Here is a 22,082-nt window from a genome sequence, read left to right as displayed (position 1 = left end):
CCAAAAAGAGCGAGATCCGATTTACAAGATATTTAGATTAATACCAAGAATGCATCTGATTTTGCTGGGAAGAAGAACAGCATGTTGAAGTTTATAGCTTTGAAAATAATGCGTATACACTTTTTTTACACGTAAAATGTAAGTTCAAAAATTGGCATTTTAAAAATATTTTTATTTCCCTTTTCCATACAATATAACCCGATTCAACAATAGTCATCAACATTTTTCCTCCTAACTTTTCGCCAATATTTTGTCTACACTAGAGGAATCGGCCAAGGTATTAATTGTTGTCGTCTGCTTGAGTTTTGGCATCCGGTCCGTCGTCGGAACTCGATGCCCTCTGATCTAGTTTTACATCCAATGTAACTTCCAAAGGCTGCAGAATCAGTATACTAGACCTGGGTTGCCTGTATGTATAGGTAATAGAGGGGACATCCTTTAGCTGATCTTGAAGCTGAAAGTAGGAATTTAACAATACGAATTGCACATGTTCATTTTTGTTAGATGTCTTGTATCGAACTTTACTATCATAATGATCGTCATATTTTTCACCAATCCACACAATCAACTCTATATCATCATAAAACACAACATAAACAACATAAATGATTTTGTTAAAACATTATAATGGCGCACATGTATTCAGCAATTTGGCAATATCGTCGCAGAGACTTATTCCTTCTACGGACTCCGGACCTTGGATCAGAAAACAACACATGGTACATGTACATGTATGTTTACGTATATCTAAATATACACGTTTAAATACCTGCTTTTGTTTCATTTCTTTTTTGAGGATATGTGGTGGGAAGCACAGACCCATGCAAATATTCTCCCACATCTTCAGCCTCAGACGATCTGGTACTTTACCAGTCTTCTCCGTTTGCCCTGCAATGTTTGCAAGTTAGACATTTAAATCTTGCCTTAATTATAACATGTTAATTAATAAATTAAATGTGTTGACCACAATGAATACTGTATGCTTGTATACTCCCTTACCCTTTGTGCACCAGCTGACGAACAGACCGACACACACTGTGATGATAACACCCAGGGCACTGAACCACAAGTAGGAAATCCCATAGAACCTTTCTAGCCCTTCTCTGAAATTCAAAAAAGCAAGAAGTATTTTAAAACTATGCCACAAAGTCACATTACATAACAAATAATAAATGACAATTGACACGGTAACTATTGTAGAGAGAGATAATGACTATTTCAAAAGGCCCCGCAGTTAGCTAATGATGGCATGGGATATAAAGGACTTAATTCTTAGTTTAATATCATCGTGTAACCATTAGTTTTTGGTTGACGTAAGAGACAGGTTGGTCAAAGGAAAGAAAGAAGAGAATGCTGACAACAAGAAACTATGTTTGATCTTTGCCTTTTATGACGTATATCTTTACCGACGAAAACTCGTGGGGTGAAGTAAAAAACCAAATTTGGCCAAGGAGTGAGGAAACCTGCTTACAAAGAAAGATTTTCTATGGCATTGACCTCTTATGTTCACTGCACTCTTTCCATGCTTTTCAAACCAACCTATCATCGGACTTAACACCAATATAAATATAATGATAACATATTAATTTCCCAAATCTTAATGAAATAAATTCAACATTAAAAAAAACCTTATCATAATAGTTTTTAATTAAAGAACTTGTTTGGTATTAATTTTATGCATTAAAGGTACTTCCATTGGGCTAAACTATTTTTTAACTTGATCGTAACTTTTATGACAAACGCATGCAGCTCAGCATTCTTACAATGAGGGATCCGGGTTATTTATCTTGTAGTCGCTCGACATGATGACGTCATTAACAGTGGTTGTGTTGGAGTGGCAGCCCAAGGTGGACGTGGGGAGGCGAGCGTTTGTTGGTAGGGAGAGGTACTTTCCTATCTGACCCCACATGGAGAAAGCGAATCCCAGAACACCCCCAACCAGGGCACCCTGGGTAAAAGATACATATAAAATTTCACATAATACGTCACAAATCACAAAGTTGTTTCTTTCTCTTTTATTATTGTCGTTTTTTTTTAATTAATAAACGGGTATAAAAAAAATAATGAAGGGAAGGAATACTAATAAAAAAATTAAAGTTATTAAAAAAATTGGCTAATCTTAAATTCAAATCATAAAGTTGCTAGATATTATTCTGAAGCATTGAGCCAAAAGTCTGATATGATATTAGATGTATGGAATCTTACACTGTCTGTTACATGCACATTATGTCAATCAATATTTCAATTTTGGTACGTCGTATATTCTTAACAAATTGTTTGTTAGCATGATATAAGAAAATGCATCTACAATGATATAAATGTAAAAGGCTGGCACCAGACTATACGTCTGTCCTGAATATAAAAGCAATAATGTAAGTTGATTTTTTTTCTTTCTCATAATTTAATTATGAGTCTCTTGTTTCTCTCGACTTCAAAGGATGGAGTTTATGCAAATAAATAAAAATCATACTTACGACCCAGTTGGAGCTGGTAAAACAGGCCCCTAGAATGAATACGCCCACTAGTGGTGCCCCAGCAGAGCCATTGAAAGCCAAGGAGGCCTGGTCAATTGGAAGGAAATTAAAAATGAAAAGAAACATGGATTGGTTCTTTACATAGAAAATTTAATAAATCTATTACATTGTATACGCACTGAATACTCAGTGGCGTTACTTTCCTAAAAACAAAATCCATTGACATTCAAATTTCGATTTTTAAAAATGAGGATTATTTTTTTTTTTTATATACGTGTACCAGGCTTGGGGTAATGCTAAATGTAATGGTAATGCATTGCAATGCATTACATATTTTCAAAGTAATGCTAGTAATGTGTAATGCCTCAAAATTAGCATTACAAGTAATGCTAATGTAATGCATTACTTTCCAAAATCTAATGTAATGCTGGCATTACATGGCATTACTTTGCATTACTATGCGTATTTATGCATGTTCACTTTAAAAAATGTGATGAATAAATGAATAGTTGAAATTGAATTTGATTAAATTTATTTTTAAAGAAGAAAGAAATAATTCTAGTTAAGAAAGAAATGTTTTAATTGTACATGTTTTATTAAAAAGGGTTTTTTAAAATTCATTTTTGAATTGTTTATATTAATAAAGATAACAGCACAATTTCATAAAATTTTTAAGAGTGTTGTTATTAAGAGTTTTTAATCATTTAAACAATTTACTCCAATTAGTTTGCACTTCAATAAGAAATGTGTCAACAACACACTTTGCCCCCAGGATAATCTAAGTTTCAAAACAATCTATTGTTATAAGAATTGCTAAACACCCCAATCCCCTTCCCTTCGCTATGTCACAATAGAATAGAGGAGACCGACGTGCACCTTTAAAAGCAAAATAAATGCACTGTCCATCCATTATAAAATTCAATATCACTCCCAATATTATAACCCATTTGAAAATAATCTTACTTATTTTCTCTCTGTGTCTCTCTCTCTCTGTGTGTCTGTCTGTCTCTCTCTCTCTCTCTCTCTCTCTCTCTCTCTCTCTCTCTCTTGTATATTAATTACACTGTACATTAGTTTGGACTGATAGAAAATACAAGATTTATTGCACTTAATATATCCTAAGATAAAGATCGTCAAACAGTATTTTCCAGTCCAAGCTTTGACTGCTCCTGCAAAACATTTATTTAGTATAGCCCGGAAGATGGATGCATTTAAAAGATGAACCCTTTGTAACTTCGATCAAAAAGTGCAACAGCAATCTTTTGTCTTAAAGTGTCCTCCGTAAAAAGAAATACGATTAAAATATATTAAGAAATATAACTGGGAAAAATCATCTGTTTATAAATTAATAAAATTAAGTGTCCAAAATTATAAAGATTTGTGTAATCTGGGGATATATCTATATTTAGCTTTTAACAACCGCAACATTATTTCATAAATTGTTTTTTGTTACGCATGTTATCCTGTGTCTCTATTTCATATCTGATATTGTATCATGCCAAATGTCTAAAAATATCATTTTACTTATGTAATATGTTGTTCATATTGCCACAATATAATTATATATTGAGCAAATAAAGAATGACTCTTGTTTATTCATTGAATTTGAACCTGATACTGAGCATGAAGCTGTAGATATGTTAAAGAGTGTTGTATATTTGAAACATTTGCAAAAACTCTTTATTAGCTTTACTTTAAAAAAAAGTAATGGTAATGGTAATGCATTACTTTACTCATGTAATGGTAATGTAATGCATTACTTCAAGAAAATCAAGTAATGGTAATGGTAATTTAATGCCCAAATTCATGAAGTAATGGTAAAGTAATGCATTACTTTACAATGTAATTCGCCCCAAGCCTGACGTGTACCAAATATTCTCTATACTTTCTATAACTGTTAAATAAATGAAAAATTACAATTATCTTTCATTAAAATATATTTTTTTCCCTTTCCTATTGTAATGTTTTGGACATTTCACAAGTACCTTAAGTTGTATGCAGTCCGAAGACTAAAGAAAAAAGGTTAACAGCTTTCTCGTGATCTCTATTGATTACCTGAAATATTCTACTAACCGAGAAAAGAAAGTCAATATTTGAAATAAGTTAAACCGACATTAACGTTACCTGTAGAACTGTACCACCCATCTCTTTGACAGCGAAAGCCATTCCTATACCAAGCAAACCATATAGGAACGCTGGAAAAATGTTCAAAAATCGTTTTATTCTCAAAACACAATCAATAGTTTACAAATGTCAAGGAATTGTATTAAGCAAAGAAATGGTTTAGGCATTTTAAAAAATCTAGTGTCTCGCTTTTTTCCGTAAGCAAGTGAAATCCACTTTGTATCGTTACGTGTGTAATATAACCGAAGAAAATAGTATTACATTAAATGATTAATAATTTGAATTTTCATCATAGGATCAAAAATATAATTTTGACAATATTCCTTGAACACCAGTTTTCTTGGAATTTGTTGTAAAGTTGATTAATCATATTATCAATTCATTGAAGTGCAATATTTAATAACACATTATATTTATAGAGTGGCAGGCTACATATTAAGGTACAATCTATAAAGGTGTCATTTTCACTAAATCCGTGAAAATCGATACACACGAATATTTGTGCAGTTGAAGTAGTTGTAATATATTGAACACAGTAAATGTCTAATTAGTTTAAAGCGTCTAAATTGTCATATCTCCAAATGCAACACTGTACCGAGAGTTCGCGTGACTTTTGTTGCGTTCCTCTCTGACAAAGAGCTGAATCTCAATTTCAAGAAATCTTCCCACGTGACGGCAGCCAGCGAATTCAACATGGAGGAAATCGAACTGTAAAGTGATAACGAAAACATTTTATTTATATCATGAAATTTCTGACAATTAAATAGAGCTGAATTTGATTGGAACTTCCCCCGTCACACTCACCAGATAAAGCCCACGGACGAAAAAACCAACAACGATATGACGCAATCCTTTTGTGAAAAACGTCATCATTGCTTCACAATAATTGTATTTAACGTGTATTAAACGGACAAGATTACCAACCGTTTAAAGCAATATGAGCTGTATTTTTTAGAATTTTATTTTGCTGCTAAAACCTGCTAGTATGATAAGTCTGCATATAACTTAAACTTTTATGATAAATAAGATTTGAAAACATCATTAATTTTTGTCAAAGGAAATATTTCTCTTCTAAGGAATATTTAGCAAATGAATTTTTGTACAGGACGACAATAATTCAATTTCCACAAAAATATGACAGAAACAGAAATTTAAAGACCATGATATTTTTGTCATTTTTGTAGAAAAGAACATTTTAGTTAAAAAAAAAAAGAAGGAAAAATGCAGCTCATATTGCTTTTACTAACATACTTCCCTGTTGACTATATACATGTATGCTACGTCTAATGCATATCCCACCCCAGTTCCCAATAAAAAACAATAACAAGTGAAGAAACGGTTTTCAGATAGAATTTTTAACGGTAGACAAACGGTTGTGTAACGGTCATACCAATCAAGCTCGGTAGTCATCTGGTTGAGTCCATCGGAAATCTACGGAAGCAGAATTCAAATTCAAGGAAGGACGATGAAAAACTGCACAAAACACGTATAAATACCGCTTTTTTAACGGACAACTTGCAAGGCGGTGACCGTTCCAAGATTTGAACTTGCGCAATATTTTTCTTTTGGAAAGAACGGACTTCACAGGATATTGGATATGTTCTGCCCAAATACGAAAATGGACAGATAAGGCGCAACCAGAGACGATCAAATTTGGAAAAAAAAACCTGCCAGAAGCTTCTGTTATCCGATGAAGAGTGACTGTGCCTTATGAAAATAAAGTACTTGAAGAACTTGATATTTGGGATTTACAGTGGTTGATATTCGTCTTAAAACCCCACAAAACCAGTATTGCTGTTGATCTGGTATTTTTTAACTTATATTTGCAAATTTGCATTATAATTACAACAGTTAGGCTTAAAATTAAAAAAAGACATAGTTTGTACGTGTTATATATACCTAAGAGCACCGCTGATCATGCATGCTACAAAAAGCCCAGGTAGGCCTGGCAGATCTTGAAACACCTCCATCACAAAGTGTGGTAAGAGCTGGAATACGAAAACAACAGTTCACGATCGAGGCATGTTTATACATATGTACACTGTCACATGTTTCCTTATGAATAATTTTAAGTCATGTCTACATAAAAAGTCGAGGAGAAAAATCATACTTTTTTTTTACTGAAATGAGGAAAATAAGAATTTCCTGACTGTAAAATACTATTATGTCTATTAGCTAGATGCGAAAAAACCCTTTTGTGTTTAAGGAGGCTGGGTTGTTAACAAATTAGCCATCAAATTTTCTTTTAAACTTTAAGATAAGATGCCTTTTACTATATAAAAGTATTATTTAGGAGAGAAAAAGCCAATAAATTTAATCATTTTTTAAATATTTTTACAGAGAGCTCTCCTTTTAAAAGAGATCGATACAGTCTAAAAATTGCCACGACTATCGAACCCTCTTAAATGGAAAAATCCTCTTTTTTATATTTTTTTTATTTTTTAAATTTAAAATTCAAGACAATTTCAACCCCAAGCATCATGCCAGCTTTTTCTGTCCTTCTTCATTAAATATGATGCAATTTCTTAATTGAATATATCCCCAATAACATAAAAACTATTAATGTTTTCTAGCAAGAATCTCTCAAATTATTGATTTTCTTTCACAATCAAAATTCCATGGAAAAATATGTGATGGAATTCCAATTAGCTACCTGAATAGAATGCATTACATAAAATTTATATTAAAAATGAATATCAAGACTTTTTATTTTATATTGACCAAAATGTTTAAAATACGAATATTTGGGATGAAATGTGGATACTTCTCTAATTAAAATAAATTTTGAAATCTCTGTGATATACCTGGTTTTCATTTGCTACATCGCCATTTTTAAGAGGATCACATGTGACGTAATTGGCATAAAGAGCCAAACCGGTGAAAGAACACAGCGTGATGAGAAGAAACATTCCGGGAACATTACAAATCAAAGCACTGCAAACAAAACGTTGACGTTTCAACTTTCTGAATTGATTTCAAGAATTTCATTACACAGTAACTATTATTCTACTTGAATGTACATTCTTGACGTAGTACAGTTAAACTATTTACATAGTGCTCGAATGGAAATATAAAACTAATATTTGACAAACACAGAGTCAGACCTTGCCTAATAAGAGTAACAGTAGTTATTCCTAAAGTATTTAAAGACATTTTAATTGTTGATATCAAGGAGGTAGATTGGTGATAGTTGCTTACAATCTTGCGTCGCTTAGGGAGCGCGCTGAAGAAAATCGCTGAACAATTTGTTGATCCACAGTGTATGGATACAGCCATACAAAATACATCCCAATAGTCAAAGACCAAAATGTCTGGCGGATGTGAGGGTCTGGATCAAAACTTTAAAAAAAATTGATGTGTCAGTTTGACATACACATTGATTTTGTTTAGGAAGAAAATTAGACAACCGCTCAGTTTTTCTTCGAAAAAATTGTTATAAAGATAAATACATGTATCGTACTCAAAGAAATTTATCCTCCCGCCTTGGTAGTTTATGTTCCACAATTGCTCAAGGCCACCCACCTTTATACATCCCTGAAGAAATATTTATTGCATGAAATTTAATAATTTTATATGATTATTGTGAGCTCATAATTTTCTTCAACAGTGGTATTTAAATTGCCATGTTGCGTGCGTTTAACTTGCAATGCGTTTTACAGTCTCATTACAAAACCTGAATAAAAACGGCCAGCATTCCGGCGAACATGACAAATGTTTGGAAGACGTCTGTCCAAATTACGGCCTTCATTCCCCCCTAAAAATTAAGGACCTCATAATTAGTAGTGATTGATTTTGATGAATATTGTTTAAAAGACATTTGTATACAATTTTGTTTATTATGTGTTTGTTTATGAGTCAAGAGGCGAGGAACCAACCAGCGTCGTGTAAAACGTACAGACTCCGCCCACTACTAAAATAATGGCCCATACTGGGAATCCCGTCACTGCAATAAAATGAGACATTTATTTACACATAATGTCGTAAATTAATAAATTTAGAAAACCATTCAAATAAACAATCACGAACCGGAAGTATTCAGTCCCTTCCTGACAAACATTACTCAAGTTTGAGAAGGAGTACTTGTGTAAGTGTCAAAAATCAAAAGTAAAGCATGCAATTCTTTTATATACACTAGATATTATTAGTTCAAAAATTAAAACTAAAAAAAGATATTCAGAACAAATACCTGCCCCTAGAGCTGTCGAAGGTCCGTAGAGAACGATGCCCATTCCCATAATCTACAACAAAGAAGTACAGTTATTAGATATACATGTATCTGGTAAAACTAGTTTAGGGTTCTTCAATCTTTATTTGGTAAACTATTGATGAGCTATAATATTCGTATACATTTTCATATGCTACTTTTGTAACAGAAAATAATATAGGATTCTAAATTATGGTTGAGGGCCGGGGGGGGGGGTCGTCAGGTTGAATACCATCCAACTTACCCGACTTTACACAAACATGTAAAATAAACAATCATTTATATAAAAAAAAATGAATGTATTTCAATTTGTCTCTTACCAGTCGCAAGATAAACAAGGCTGCTGCAAACAAACGGACGGACTTGGAGTGAAATCTTAACTCAAGATACTGAAATTGAAAGAAAAAAAATCGAAATAAAATATTGATAAATTATTTTTCAGTGAATAAACTGAAATGAAATGAAAAAGATTCCATCTCAAAAATAAAAACGCGGGGAAAAGGGTCTTGACAAAAAGTACGTCCATATGGAGGACACGAGAGTGAATCAATGCCTTCCTTTTCTAAAGCTCACCTCATAAACGCTAACAAGTTTTAACTTAAAAAACATCGGCCCAAATAAGAAAGCGCCGGTCAACGGCGCTAAGATAGCGCCAAATACAGAAATCCAGTATTGGATTCCATAAACATAGACTTCGGCCGGAGTGCCCAAAAGTGTTGACGCGGAAAAGAAGCTGGCCAAAACAGATAATGCAACCGGAAGTGACCTCATGCTACGATCTGCCATTAAAAATTCCCGGTTCGTCTGTTGTTTTCCTCCTGCACAAGCGTAGAACACTCCAATGCCGACAGAAATTAATAGCATCACTCCGAAGATGATATAGTCCGCCAACTGAAATTTGTTTTCCTCCATGTTCGGGTAGTTTTATTTTCATGCAGCTGTATATCCTTTTTGAACACCCCAACACTTGCTCCTATTCTTGTCAGCTATAGCAGCTGCTCCTAGTCCCCCTATCTAATCGTTTTGGTAATAAGTCACCCTGGTTTAAGACGTGTTTGATTTGTACGCTGATTTACTTATAAGTAGTCGTGAATGAAATGATAAGCACCGCATTGGGTATACGCCGGAATGTTGAATCCCCTTGAGTGGGGTACTGCGCAATGTTGACCTTGCTTGAATGGCCGTGTTTGTCTTTGTGATGAGGTATCTGGTCCCGGGCGGCATGCATCTCATTAGAGACCCTCTAAGTATCACCTCAAACTTAGCCAGACAAAGACAAACAAACCCGAAATTTGCCCGTGGTGGACCGACATTTACTGTTCAATTTATAAAAAACCTCTATATCTTATTCGGTTGCATAAATATTTATCATACTGTCTTTTCCTAAAAGAAGTAAAGTGTATGACTGTGCACGCTCGCGTCAACTGATGCATTTTTTTGTGTGCGTTTGTTAAAAAGGATCAAGAAGAAAGTTTATCACTGCATTGATTGGTTGTAAGGTAGATAACGAGATGAGAAAGAAAACCAAATTTTCCCTTGTATCCACAATGACCAAAATTACTTACGATAGCATTTTTTTTTCATCAGAAAACTCTTTAAACTTAAGGACTTCGAGAATATATGTGACCCATTGAACACCTGGTAAAATATTTAACACTTAAATGAAATCCGTGGATTTTTTTTTATAATCTAAATGACTGTTGTTCTATTGCGTAAGAATAAACGCACTCGCTTCACACCGCTTGACTGGAGTTCGATCCTCGAAAATGGCAGTAGCTGTGGGTAAAGTGATCGTTCGTGGAACCCTGCCCCCTCGAAGATCATCGACACCTTTGGCAAACATACATGTATGTGTCAACAATAAGCATTTTAAAACTACAGTTTTAAAAAAAAAAAAAAGTTCAATAAAAGGATTTTGCTTCCCGGAAAGTAAAATTTTCATCGAGCCCGAAGGGCGAAGAAATAATTGACTTCGAGGGTAGCTTTAACTATCGTTTTGATCCTCCAGCAATATTGTTTTTAATATATGATTTATTGACAAATTGAAACAGACATGTTGTTTATTAACGTTAGGTAGCACAGTTAACACAGGCAGAAACGTGAAATTTCATGGACGACAGGAAAGATGACAAGAGGCCCAGGGGCCACATCGCTCACCTGAGCAACAATTGCCTTAATTCTGATCAAATTAGCATTATAGTATCAAAATATCTTGACAACTGAGTACAGTAGATCTTGCTAAAAAAAAATTGAAAATCTGCCAATTTTTATCCACCTCTTATTTTTTGGTAAATACCAAGCCCCTTTTGTTGTTGTACCTGTAAGAAGATTTTTCTCTATTCCTATAACCCCCCCCCTCCCCATTTCGTGGCCCCACTATTCTCTAGGGAATCATGGTTTCATCAAACTTAAATCTACCTTTAATCTCATAACATGTGCTTTCACAATAAGTACTGAGTTTTGGACCGAAAACTTTCCCAGAATATTTTTAAAGATTGTAAAACTTGATCCCCCAATTGTGGCCTCACCCTACCCCCGGGGACCATGATTTGAACAAACTTGAATCAACACTTCCTGAGGATGCTTCCATTTTAATTTGAGTTTTCTGGCCTAACAGTGTTTGAGAAGAAAATTTTTAAAGATTTTCTCTATATATTCCTATGTAAAACTTGATCCCCCAATTGTGGCCTCACCCTACCCCCGGGGACCATGATTTGAACAAACTTGAATCTACACTTCCTGAGATGCTTCCATTCTAATTTGAGTTTTTCTGGCCTAACAGTTTTTGAGAAGAAAATTTTTAAAGATTTTCTCTATATATTCCTATGTAAAACTTGATCCCACAATTGTGGCCCCACCCTACCCCCGGGGACCATGAATTGAACAAACTTGAATCTACACTTCCTGAGGATGCTTCCATTTTAATTTGAGCTTTTCTGGCCAAATAGTTTTTGAGAAGAAAATTTTTAAAGATTTTCTCTATATATTCCTATGTAAAACTTGATCCCCCAATTGTGGCCCCACCCTACCCCCGGGGACCATGATTTGAACAAACTTGAATCTACACTACATGAGGATGCTTCCACTCAAAATTGAGCTTTTCTGACCTAATAGTTTTTGAGAAGAAAATTTTTAAAGATTTTCTCTATATATTCCTATGTAAAACTTGATCCCCCAATTGTTGCCCCACCCTACCCCCGGAGACCATGATTTGAACAAACTTGAATCTACACTACATGATGATGCTTCCACTCAAATTTGAGCTTTTCTGGCCTAATAGTTTTTGAGAAGAAAATTTTTAAAGATTTTCTCTATATATTCCTATGTAAATCTTGATCCCCCAATTGTGGCCCCACCCTACCCCCGTGGACCATGATTTGAACAAACTTGAATCTACACTACATGAGGATGCTTCCATTTTAATTTGAATCTTTCTGGCCTGATAGTTTTTGAGAAGAAGATTTTTAAAGATTTTCTCTATATATTCCTATGTAAAACTTGATCCCCCAATTGTGGCCCCACCCTACCCCCGGGGACCATGATTTGAACAAACTTGAATCTACACTACCTGATGATGCTTCCACACAAGTCTAAGCTTTACCGGCCTAATAGTTTTTGAGAAGAAGATTTTTGAAAAATACCAACAAATTTTCAGTAATTCTCAATTATCTCCCCTTTAAAAAGGGCGTGGCCCTTCATTTGAACAAACTTGAATCCCTTTACCTAGTGGTGCTTTGTGCCAAATTTGGTTGAAATCTGCCCAGTGGTTCTTGAGAAGAAGATGAAAATGTGAAAAGTTTACGACGACGACGACAACGACGACAGACAACGGACAAATTGTGATCAGAAAAGCTCACTTGAGCCTTTGGCTCAGGTGAGCTAATAAAAAAGCGTAGCATTGTAGAAAAAAAAATCAAAAGTGATATTCATCCCGTAAGTAAAGTACAGGGCTGCATTTTACAAAAGAACTTACGACAAAGTCGTAAATATTTATAGACTCGTAAAATGATCTTTAAAGTACACAATTGACATAACACCATTTGTTTACAAATATTTTAATTTCCATGATTATATTTTCAAGCCATAAGAATGAATCATTGATTAGTTGGTGACTAATTAGCATTCATTAATTTGGTCTTTCTTTTGTAAAACGCAGCCCATGTGTTTATAACAGTTTTTATTTTTCTGGAATGTTGATATATAACAGCCAAACACAGAGCAAGAAATATGTATAATATTCTATTTAGCAAAATGATATTATATCAGGGGAATATCGACTCATGGAGTGGTCATTATTTGTCACAAAGGAACCTATTTGGTGAAAATAATTTCTTCCTATCCTTATTTTAATCAATAATCTGGGAAATGGCATTGTGCTATAACATAGAAAGATTAAAAGACTTATTAGAATAACTACTGTTTTGAATGAGATGTCTTTTTAATTTAACTCAAAACTGTGGACTTTCATATACTCTCTTCATTTGGTTTGTTTGCTGTCCTCAAACAGTTCAAATCTGTTACTGTTATTTTCTATATTTTTTCCATCTCCAGAATGTAGATATGTATAGATTGTTTCTTCCACATCAAATTTTGTAAGTCTCCATTTCTTTTATCGTAGTCTTTTTTTACGTTTCTATGATAGAGTTAAACAGTATTGCCGTCTGTAAAACTAAGTTCATCTGATTGCAGTTTTCAGCCTTGATATTAAAAATTTTCCTCAATAAACATTCCTCTTTCAATCTACCAATTGACTGTTACTCATGCACTTTGCTGAATACGATTTTGTTTTCACCATTTTAAAATCAAGCGTCCCTTTTTATGCCATTGCTCAACATGTGTCAGTGCAATATGTCATCTTATGTCTAAATTTAGTAAATGTCCGATTTTTATTAAAAATTCATTTACGGTTTAAGTCGTTAACATCTATGAAATCAACAGATTATATATGTACTTGGATGAGCAAAAGTCTCTTCGAAGAAGTTCATAAATTCTTTGATGACTTTCTTTCAGTAGACAAATGTCGGTCGTTTAAGATATCTACAAAATCATTGAATCTCTGTAACTGCAAAACAGACCTAAAAATTTTGCCTTAACATGCATGTAGATGAAATATATATATATATATATATATATATATATATATATATATATATATATATATATATATATATATATATATAATTTAATGAAAATTTTGTTATCGACAAAAGACATTCTTTTATCACGCCTTTAATAGTCTGGAATTTTTTTCCTCAAATTAATTAATTACATATTGGTGCATAACGTTCGACAAACACTTTGCATATGTAAAACACGCTATCGTGGAAACAACATGGAATAAATCTCATTATTTCTTGCATATCCTTACAGGACTTTGGTGAATTGTGTAAAAATGCGTCAGGGGTTTCAACAAAACAATACTTTTATGTGAAATCGGGCAAACTTAAGTAGTGTATACACAATTGGAATTCTATAGACTTGTGCATGTTTCTCTGATATTTGTATAATAGTTTACTTGTTATCCATATACGTTCCATTGATTCTAGCTCCTTCATTACATTTGTGACTAAGCCACTGCAGAACGAATATATCCTGCCTAGATCGTTACACGATAGCGTCCAGTAGCAAAGCTAGATAAACAATTGAAAAAGGTCGAGAGTCGTAAACCTATTATACATTTCTGTTGATGCTTATTGATCTGTTTTAAAAATAAATTAAAATAACTGAAGACCTAAGTCGAGTGCCTCAGCCAATCGATGGCGATCAATGCTTTGCAATTATACTTTGAACCACTGTCTCAGTTTTTTAAAGGTCGTTATTGCTGTGGCTCTCAGATCTTGAGACTCAGTTGACAGTTCTCGTCCGGGCGGTGTTTTCAGCAGTACTCAAAGACTACAAGCATAGTGCTACTTTATGTAATCAAATTAACGGTGATCCAAGTCTGACTTTTCGTATTTAACTACACAACCCACAGTAAGTGTTTTAGTTCATATTTTGTTGCTTTGATAATTTCCTCTTTTTCTATTATTTTGTATGCAGATTTTTATCAGTCAATTTTCTTTGCACATTTCTGTAACTTGATTTTTAAAGATTTTTTTTTTAATTTTTCTTAAGCATTTATGTGCAGCAAATAGTTTTATGGACAATTTGCCTAAGGGATACAGACCACTATTTAAAACTAATTCCTCGTAACAATACTTGCTGCAATGAATTGTGTACGAAATACTTTGAATCTAACTTTAAAATTTTAAAACTACAAAAGATACCTCTTGATATTTTACCTACATGTATTGAATTTGATTAAGATTCCCAAACATCGATCGTTTGAATTTAGGTGTTTCATATGAGGTCAACTTACTTTAGTTCTTAACTTAACTTTGCTTTAATGTAGCAATTTCAAAAAGTATCAGAACGAATTAAAAAAAAGAAAAAGAAAATTCAAATTCCCTATAAACATAAACTGTAAACTAAACACTAATTCGTGTATTCATTTAAGAAACTCATTGTCGCATTCAAACCCAGGGCCTGCAGTGGGCGCTAGCTATATTTAGTATGTCTACATAATTATCATTTCAAAAAAGAAACAAAAGATTCTCATACTGCCTCTTTCTATGGTAAAAAAAATAAGTTAAGGGGTGTATAAGCTTACACAAATACGTCATCTTTTCCATATGCATATAACAAAGAGGTTTTGCATTGGTAAATGAATAAGACCCATTTAACTTTTATTTCTTTTCATATAAAGCCAATATATACGTGGATCTAATTGTTCTGTTTTCGAAATGAACGTATGCATGTTACATAAGAGAAACTGACTTTTTGAGATTTTGAAGTCAATGAGACCAAGGCATTTTGAATGTATTGTATTAAATATGTCACGTGGTATCTAGAAAAAAATTATTCTGACCCCAGTATGATTCTGATTATTGTCATAGATTTTGTCAACACTATTATGTATGAATTTTTAAGCTGTTCTATTGGTTAGATTCACAGTTACGATTTTATTAAGTATAAAAATAACTTCAAATGAATTTTGAACAATCTGAAGTACATGGACCATGATAACATAATTTCATATATATCCTTCATTTATATTTAATATGAATCAGAACAAAATTACAGAGTCTGAATTATCTACGTGTATACTGAAATAACGTTATTCATAAAATTTTAATTATAAGGCTATAATTCAAGTGCTTATCTTATTGACTATGTACATATTAAACTATTACTTTCATTCATATAACATATAACGGTATGCTGTGTTTTATTGATAAGAAAATGAACTGAATCGTTTTAATCAAAGCGGGATCGTTCAAGCTCCGTAAAGCTTTTACGCCTCGTTAATAAAAAATATATATAATTTAAATGAAAAGATTTAATTAGGGATTTTCATGTTACACAGAGCTGCTACAGCTTCAACAAAGGGTACTGCATGAAAGTGTGGAACGGAAATGGTCTTTCAACACACATTCCATTTGAATCTCAATGATAACTGTGGAATTCCAAAAATGAAAAGCTCATTTCAATATTTCTAATCAAATCATTTTACTTGCAATTCTCTAGTCTTTTAAGGGTGATCGATAGTAACACTCACCGGAATTAGTATCGATTTAGTCTCTTTTAGAGTTAAGTTCAAAATAGATTTTGTTTACAAGCGGTATATAGATCCTAGAATCTATCGTATATACCCGCACATCAAAGCTTTAACTCGTTAAGAATGTGTATTAGCACTAATTGCTTGTCCGTCAATGACCTTGACGTGATAAAGATCAGAGATCTCTTATCTTTAAGAGGGAAAAACACGCGAGAAAACAATGTCGTTATAAGGTGCTCAATAAAATTTGTAATCATAAACATATTTTCATGATAAGGACAAAGCCAACTAAAACAAGATGTAGTTATAATCGGGGCGATTATAAAGTCTCCCAATCGAACAAGGCATTCATTGGGAGTAGGGATGACCCACATGGGTCAAATTTTACAGACAAAAAAATTAGAACTTTATTATTTTTATTTCTGAAGTTTCATGATGTTCCCCAGGGGTCCTTTACTATACATCAGGTGAACCAACATGACCCATGGAACAAGAATATATATGGTTAAGGGGTTGGGATCTTAACCGTTTTCAAGATATTTGGGCACTTCCTGTTTAAGGGGGGTCAAGACCATCCCCAGGGCTCATGACCTATATACCATTTGATGCCCCTTAACACATGGAACAAGAATAAATATGGTTTAGGGGTCAGGATTCTAACAGTTTCTAAGATATATGGTCATTTCCACTTTTAAAACAAAGTTTTAATATGTGTTTTTTTTCTTACATAATGATAACTTACAGTTAGGCTTAAACAAATCATGTCTAAGAAATTAAGAAAGATCTGATGATTAATTTGATGACCACCCTCTCCCTCCTATTTAAGACTACACATCCAACCTCTGATCGAACACCATTTTACTGTCTACTTTTAAAATTCTTGTCATACCGGATACATTGCATGTTAGTGATAAGCGCCATGAATGGCAAGCTTTGGTTATTCCATATATCATTCATGATGGTACATAAAAAGACTCACTAAACTTTAAAGCTGTATAATTATGTTCAAAGAATTCCTCATCAGTTCCATTCATTTCTTTCATATATATTAATTGAAATACTGCAAATCAATGAATGTGTTGCCTGCCCTCTACCGAACAACAATAGAATTAGTCCGGTTTGGATATGTGATATGAAAGATTAATAGCCTCATTATATATTATCTGCAATATGTATAACTTTTCCTGATTCCAGAGAGCTAGATAGGTACATGCGATAGTCGTATTATCCGGAAAGGTTTGGTGGTCGCCCGCTTGGACAGTTGTTTTCTCCGGATATGCCGGCTTCCTCCCACTCTGATGGACCCTATGCAACTCCACCTTATTCTCAATTTGTCTCATCTCCTCTAGGCGTAGTTCCTAAGTTCTCGATTGACCCTGAACTTATTCGTCAATCACTGTAAAAGGAATGGAAGTCCAGTTTTATGTAAAAGAGTATTTCAAACCGTACAAAATGGAATTATTATTATTGTTTTGTGTGAAGTACATGCAATGCAGTTTTATTTACTTCTTTTTTTTTGCTAATTCATTAAAAAACTTGACGATGATGACCCCAGCCTTTTAATAAAAACTCTTGAGAAAATATAGCTAAGAATATTGAAAAAAAGTAGAACTATGTGTTTAGATCTTTTCTTTATTAAAAAAAAATTCTAGCTAAAAAAATTGTGTTCTTTAATTGTAGATGGATCTAATTGGTTATTTGTTGACCTATTAGTCTTCATTGGAAATCTGCTGTGGTTTTATTAATGTTCAAGGGTATCAATTTTCGTGGATATTTATATATATATATATTTTTTTGGTGCAGGGTGGAGGCGCCCATTTGTTGTATGAATGGCAATACGAATAAAGTTCGCCTTGCGGGGACTGTTTCGCTTGCTTGTGACGGTTTTAACAGTTTATATCATCTCCCAGATGCTGGTCTTTCACTCAGGTGATTTAATTATCTACGCGCATACCTTTCTGGCAATGGTCTAATGGTTCATAAATATTGATGCATAAATTTTATGATTATTATTGTTTTCAGTTTCAAAATCATCAACTCGCAGAGCTCAGGTAAATATGACCTTTAGAAAGTAATATTCATTTCAGTAAATAACATTTACACAAATAGCTACATCGATCAATTTAAAACATAGGTGTTTTATTGGAAAATTTAATACAATCTGCTAGTGCATTTTTACTATGGTTAAATTTCAGATCATCTGAAATCAATTTCAATGTATCTCTATTGTGATATTTACGTAATAAAGTTATCAATTTTGGAAGATAAAAAGTGACATAAAGCGTGTAAGTGAAAAAAGTTTGCATATCAGTGTAGTCCGAAATATCTGACGTTTTTCTGGCTTTTTTAACGATTTTGATATTTACTTGCCAGGAAACGTTTTTCTGGCTTTTTTACGATTTTGATATTTACTTGCATGAAACCCTGGCAAGTAAATATCAAAATCGTTAAAAAAAGCCAGAAAAACATCAGACATTTCGGACTAATATCAGTGGTAATAACTTTAACGCGAATAAAAGTTTTAGAAAGTATACTCTCAATATATTTAAATTACATTTAAAGTTGATTTGATCTTTGTCAGACTTCTCCTGAACTTCGGCGTGAACGTCAAAAGCGTATGTCCGAGAACGGGACTGTCAACATAATGGATCCTCCACTGCTAATTCCAAAGTTAAAGAAAATTTCTGAACTTATCCAGCATGCAGACAGTGACATAGTAGATCTCCTTGGACTTCCGACTTCTGAAAAAGGTGTGCCAGTAAAAATATAACGGGTAAAATAAATTTGAAAGCTGAAAATGAACCCTGAAAGCACACAGAAAATTGTTTTTCCATTAAATAACACAAACAACAGCTGGGTAAAAAGTAAATGTGTTTAGTGAATAATACAAACGCAAATTATTTTCCTTTAGACAATAATCTGTCTAAAAGTATTAAATGTTATTTAATATTTAATGTTTAAATTAAATGAATGATAAATACAATTTTTTCCCTTAGTTTTCCTCACTATTGGTATTCGTCTGAATAGCACCAATCCTAAAGATTTCAAACTAGCAAGGGAAACCATTGGTTCAATTCTTAAGACTACTGGAATAAAGGACAGACGACATTACGTCATCATTTTCTACCTGCCGTTCACCAAGGATCGAACCAGATTCCTACTACAGGAAGCATTAGGCAGACGATATCAGGATTTTGTCGACGATGGGTTGATTCAAGTAATCAGACCAGCTACTGATATTTACTTCGATGAATATTTGTATTCTAGTCTTCGAAAGGCCAACAAACTTATTTCACTCCATTCTGCAAAGAGCAACATAGACGACGCTTTTCTTTTCTTGTATTCAAGAGGTCTCTCCCAATTTTTCATCGAACTTCGGCCAGGTTCAACATGTGCGACATATTTTTTCAAGACAATGTGTATGTATGTGAATTCCTTCAAAACTAAATGGGATCAGATCCATTTTTCAGAAAATCCTCAATATGGACGATTGTTTCGCACAGATCATTTACAAACGATGGCCGAAGATGCTCTGCATACATACGATAGGCTGACGACAGAAGAGAGACTGAACATATATAAAATTTATTTCCAATATCCACAGAAAGCCCTCTTTTCCTACGTGGAAACGGGCGAAAGTACCAATGTTTCTTACTACAACAGACGAGAAGTAGTGCAAGAAATGCTCAAAAGCAAAACCATTAATCCCGCTGCAAAAATATTCACAGACATGCGCCAATATAATGACCATGAACTAAAATATGTATACGATAGGAACCCACACACGTTTTTTTGGTCAAATGGATTTCAAACCGGAAGTTACGTCACAGTTTTCTTCCTCAAACCTCAATTAATTCAACGGATTGTAGTTAATACTGGAAGTTATATTAATACGGACAAATTAATGTCCGGCATTCTGACGACAGGGCAAGAATTTAACATGGACACAAGAGAGTGTAAAAACTTGACCATGCAGTGGGCGTTCATAGACGGTTTTGTAGATACCATTGATACTGATCTTTTGTATAATGTTAGTTGTTTATCAATCATTGTGAAATCCAGACAGACAGATTGGTTAATGCTGCGGAATATACTAGTGCAAGTAATAAAACTGTGAATAACTGACAGAGTGTTAAAAGAATACACAATAAGTAAACGTATTAATTGTGTTGAAGTCCGAGTATTGTGTACCTTATATATAAAAAACAGACAGTTATCGTTCCTTGGACGCTATCAGATACGTTTAGAAGTTATATGTGGAGACCTAAGGCAATGTTTTACGTAAAACAAAAGTGTATTGGTAGAAAATTCAGTTAAAGTAAGCGAATCAAATTGTGAGAATACAAAAAAGTGTATATTTTGATTTTTCTTACTCAAACAAACATAACGAATTCTTATTCTGATAAAACATATGCAATAATAACAATACAAAATAATGCTCGTTTTCAGTTGATGATGTCATACATTTTTTTTTTACAAAATATATGTTACGGACTTTGTTATCGACATCTTTTCGTAATTATGAAAACTGGTTATGAGTATTTACTTCAAAGTCCATATAATACCTGCAATTGTAGAAAAAAATTAAGCATTCTTTAAAAAAAAAACCCCACACATACATAAACGAGTTGTTGCTTGCTTAGGTGTTTTAGAAGCAATGAAAAAAGGAATAAACCTTTATGACAAGCTACAGGCAACTTAAAAATTATTCAAATGAAAATCTGTCAATTTGACAGAAAACCGGGTTTCTTTTGTGAGAACAGTATCCATAATCCATTTGTCAAACCTAAATTGATAAGCACTCCATATCCAGAGGAATTGGGTAATCTGTATGCAATATTTTTTGCAAAAGCTCTTCAGCTGGTATTTTTTCATAAGTTTTCAAAACTCAAAATCCAAGTAATATGCCGTCTCTGATATATATACTATTGATTTGCAAAACAACAGCTTCCTATCATGGAAGTTACAGGAGGAGTCATCCATACAATAGGGACATCTTTTATGCAATATTTTGCCAAAAAGTTAATTAAGTTCAACAGGTTTTATTTTTCCCAATAAATTATAAACAATTAAAATCAAAGTATTATGCACATATCTGATATAATTATGCACAATCGATCTGCAAAACAACATCTTATCTTGAAAGCAATCACATGTTTTCAATGCATAAATAATATGAATGCCTGTCAAAACTAATAGAGTGGAGGAAAACCGTCTGTTAATCAAAGACTTTGTTAAGATATATCATATTCTGAAAATATTTTACTAGAGAGAAGTTTCAGACTTGAAAAGGTTTCATATAATCTAAAAGAAAATTTAATTTACTTACTTGAAAAGAATATAATTCATTTAGAACTTGTATTGCGTGAAATGCTTTGAAAACTCCAACATCCTTGCAGAGAAATATTCGGAATGATAGCACATTTTTTACACAAGGTTTTTGGAATAAGATACTTAGAAGATATACCAAAACATAAAACATTAAAGGAGACACTTCACTGATAATGATAAACTTAGTCCTTTAAGAAGTCTCATTTGATCATATGCTAAAATGTGTAGAAGGCAGAGTGAAGTCATCACAGGTAAGGACAGTCAAAACTAAATTAGCAAGTGACTCAATCATTGGCCTGACTACATTTTTTCAATACTTTGAAATTCGCAAATCGTCAGTTTTCCCGGTTTT

At 33.3% G+C, this 22,082-nt stretch overlaps 2 protein-coding genes across 4 annotated transcripts; one reads left to right on the top strand and one right to left on the bottom strand.

Annotated features, from left to right (window-relative positions):
- Positions 1 to 157: 157 nt before the first annotated feature.
- Positions 158 to 17,626, bottom strand: LOC128158444 (sodium-coupled monocarboxylate transporter 1-like). Of its 2 annotated transcripts, none has more exons than XM_052821307.1 (16): positions 17,579 to 17,626; positions 9,123 to 9,191; positions 8,785 to 8,836; positions 8,474 to 8,541; positions 8,272 to 8,352; positions 8,059 to 8,132; positions 7,797 to 7,937; positions 7,403 to 7,532; positions 6,498 to 6,586; positions 5,194 to 5,306; positions 4,599 to 4,669; positions 2,475 to 2,561; positions 1,764 to 1,948; positions 1,000 to 1,103; positions 770 to 888; positions 158 to 454 (listed from the first exon to the last, which is right to left on the bottom strand). In XM_052821307.1, exons 1-16 carry the CDS (start codon positions 17,609 to 17,611, stop codon positions 281 to 283), a joined length of 1,590 nt encoding a protein of 529 aa, XP_052677267.1. In that variant the 5' UTR covers positions 17,612 to 17,626; the 3' UTR covers positions 158 to 280. The 2 variants fall into 2 exon arrangements, with proteins under 2 accessions (XP_052677267.1, XP_052677260.1); XM_052821300.1 differs by lacking the exon at positions 17,579 to 17,626 and adding an exon at positions 9,376 to 10,023.
- On the top strand, positions 14,099 to 20,524 carry LOC128158459 (alpha-1,3-mannosyl-glycoprotein 4-beta-N-acetylglucosaminyltransferase-like protein MGAT4E). 2 transcript variants are annotated; one of them, XM_052821318.1, is made up of 5 exons: positions 14,099 to 14,775; positions 18,203 to 18,328; positions 18,422 to 18,450; positions 18,981 to 19,149; positions 19,396 to 20,524. In XM_052821318.1, the coding sequence occupies exons 2-5, from the start codon at positions 18,229 to 18,231 to the stop codon at positions 20,514 to 20,516; spliced, it is 1,419 nt and encodes a 472-aa protein (XP_052677278.1). In that variant the 5' UTR covers positions 14,099 to 14,775; positions 18,203 to 18,228; the 3' UTR covers positions 20,517 to 20,524. The 2 variants fall into 2 exon arrangements, with proteins under 2 accessions (XP_052677278.1, XP_052677286.1); XM_052821326.1 differs by lacking the exons at positions 14,099 to 14,775; positions 18,422 to 18,450.
- The last annotated feature ends 1,558 nt before the right edge of the window (positions 20,525 to 22,082 follow it).

The sequence above is a fragment of the Crassostrea angulata genome, chromosome 1 (genome assembly GCF_025612915.1).
Source record: "Crassostrea angulata isolate pt1a10 chromosome 1, ASM2561291v2, whole genome shotgun sequence".
NCBI lineage: Eukaryota > Metazoa > Mollusca > Bivalvia > Ostreida > Ostreidae > Magallana > Magallana angulata.
The sequence above is the reverse complement of the archived record's forward strand: the minus strand, read 5'-3'. Positions and strand labels throughout refer to the sequence as shown.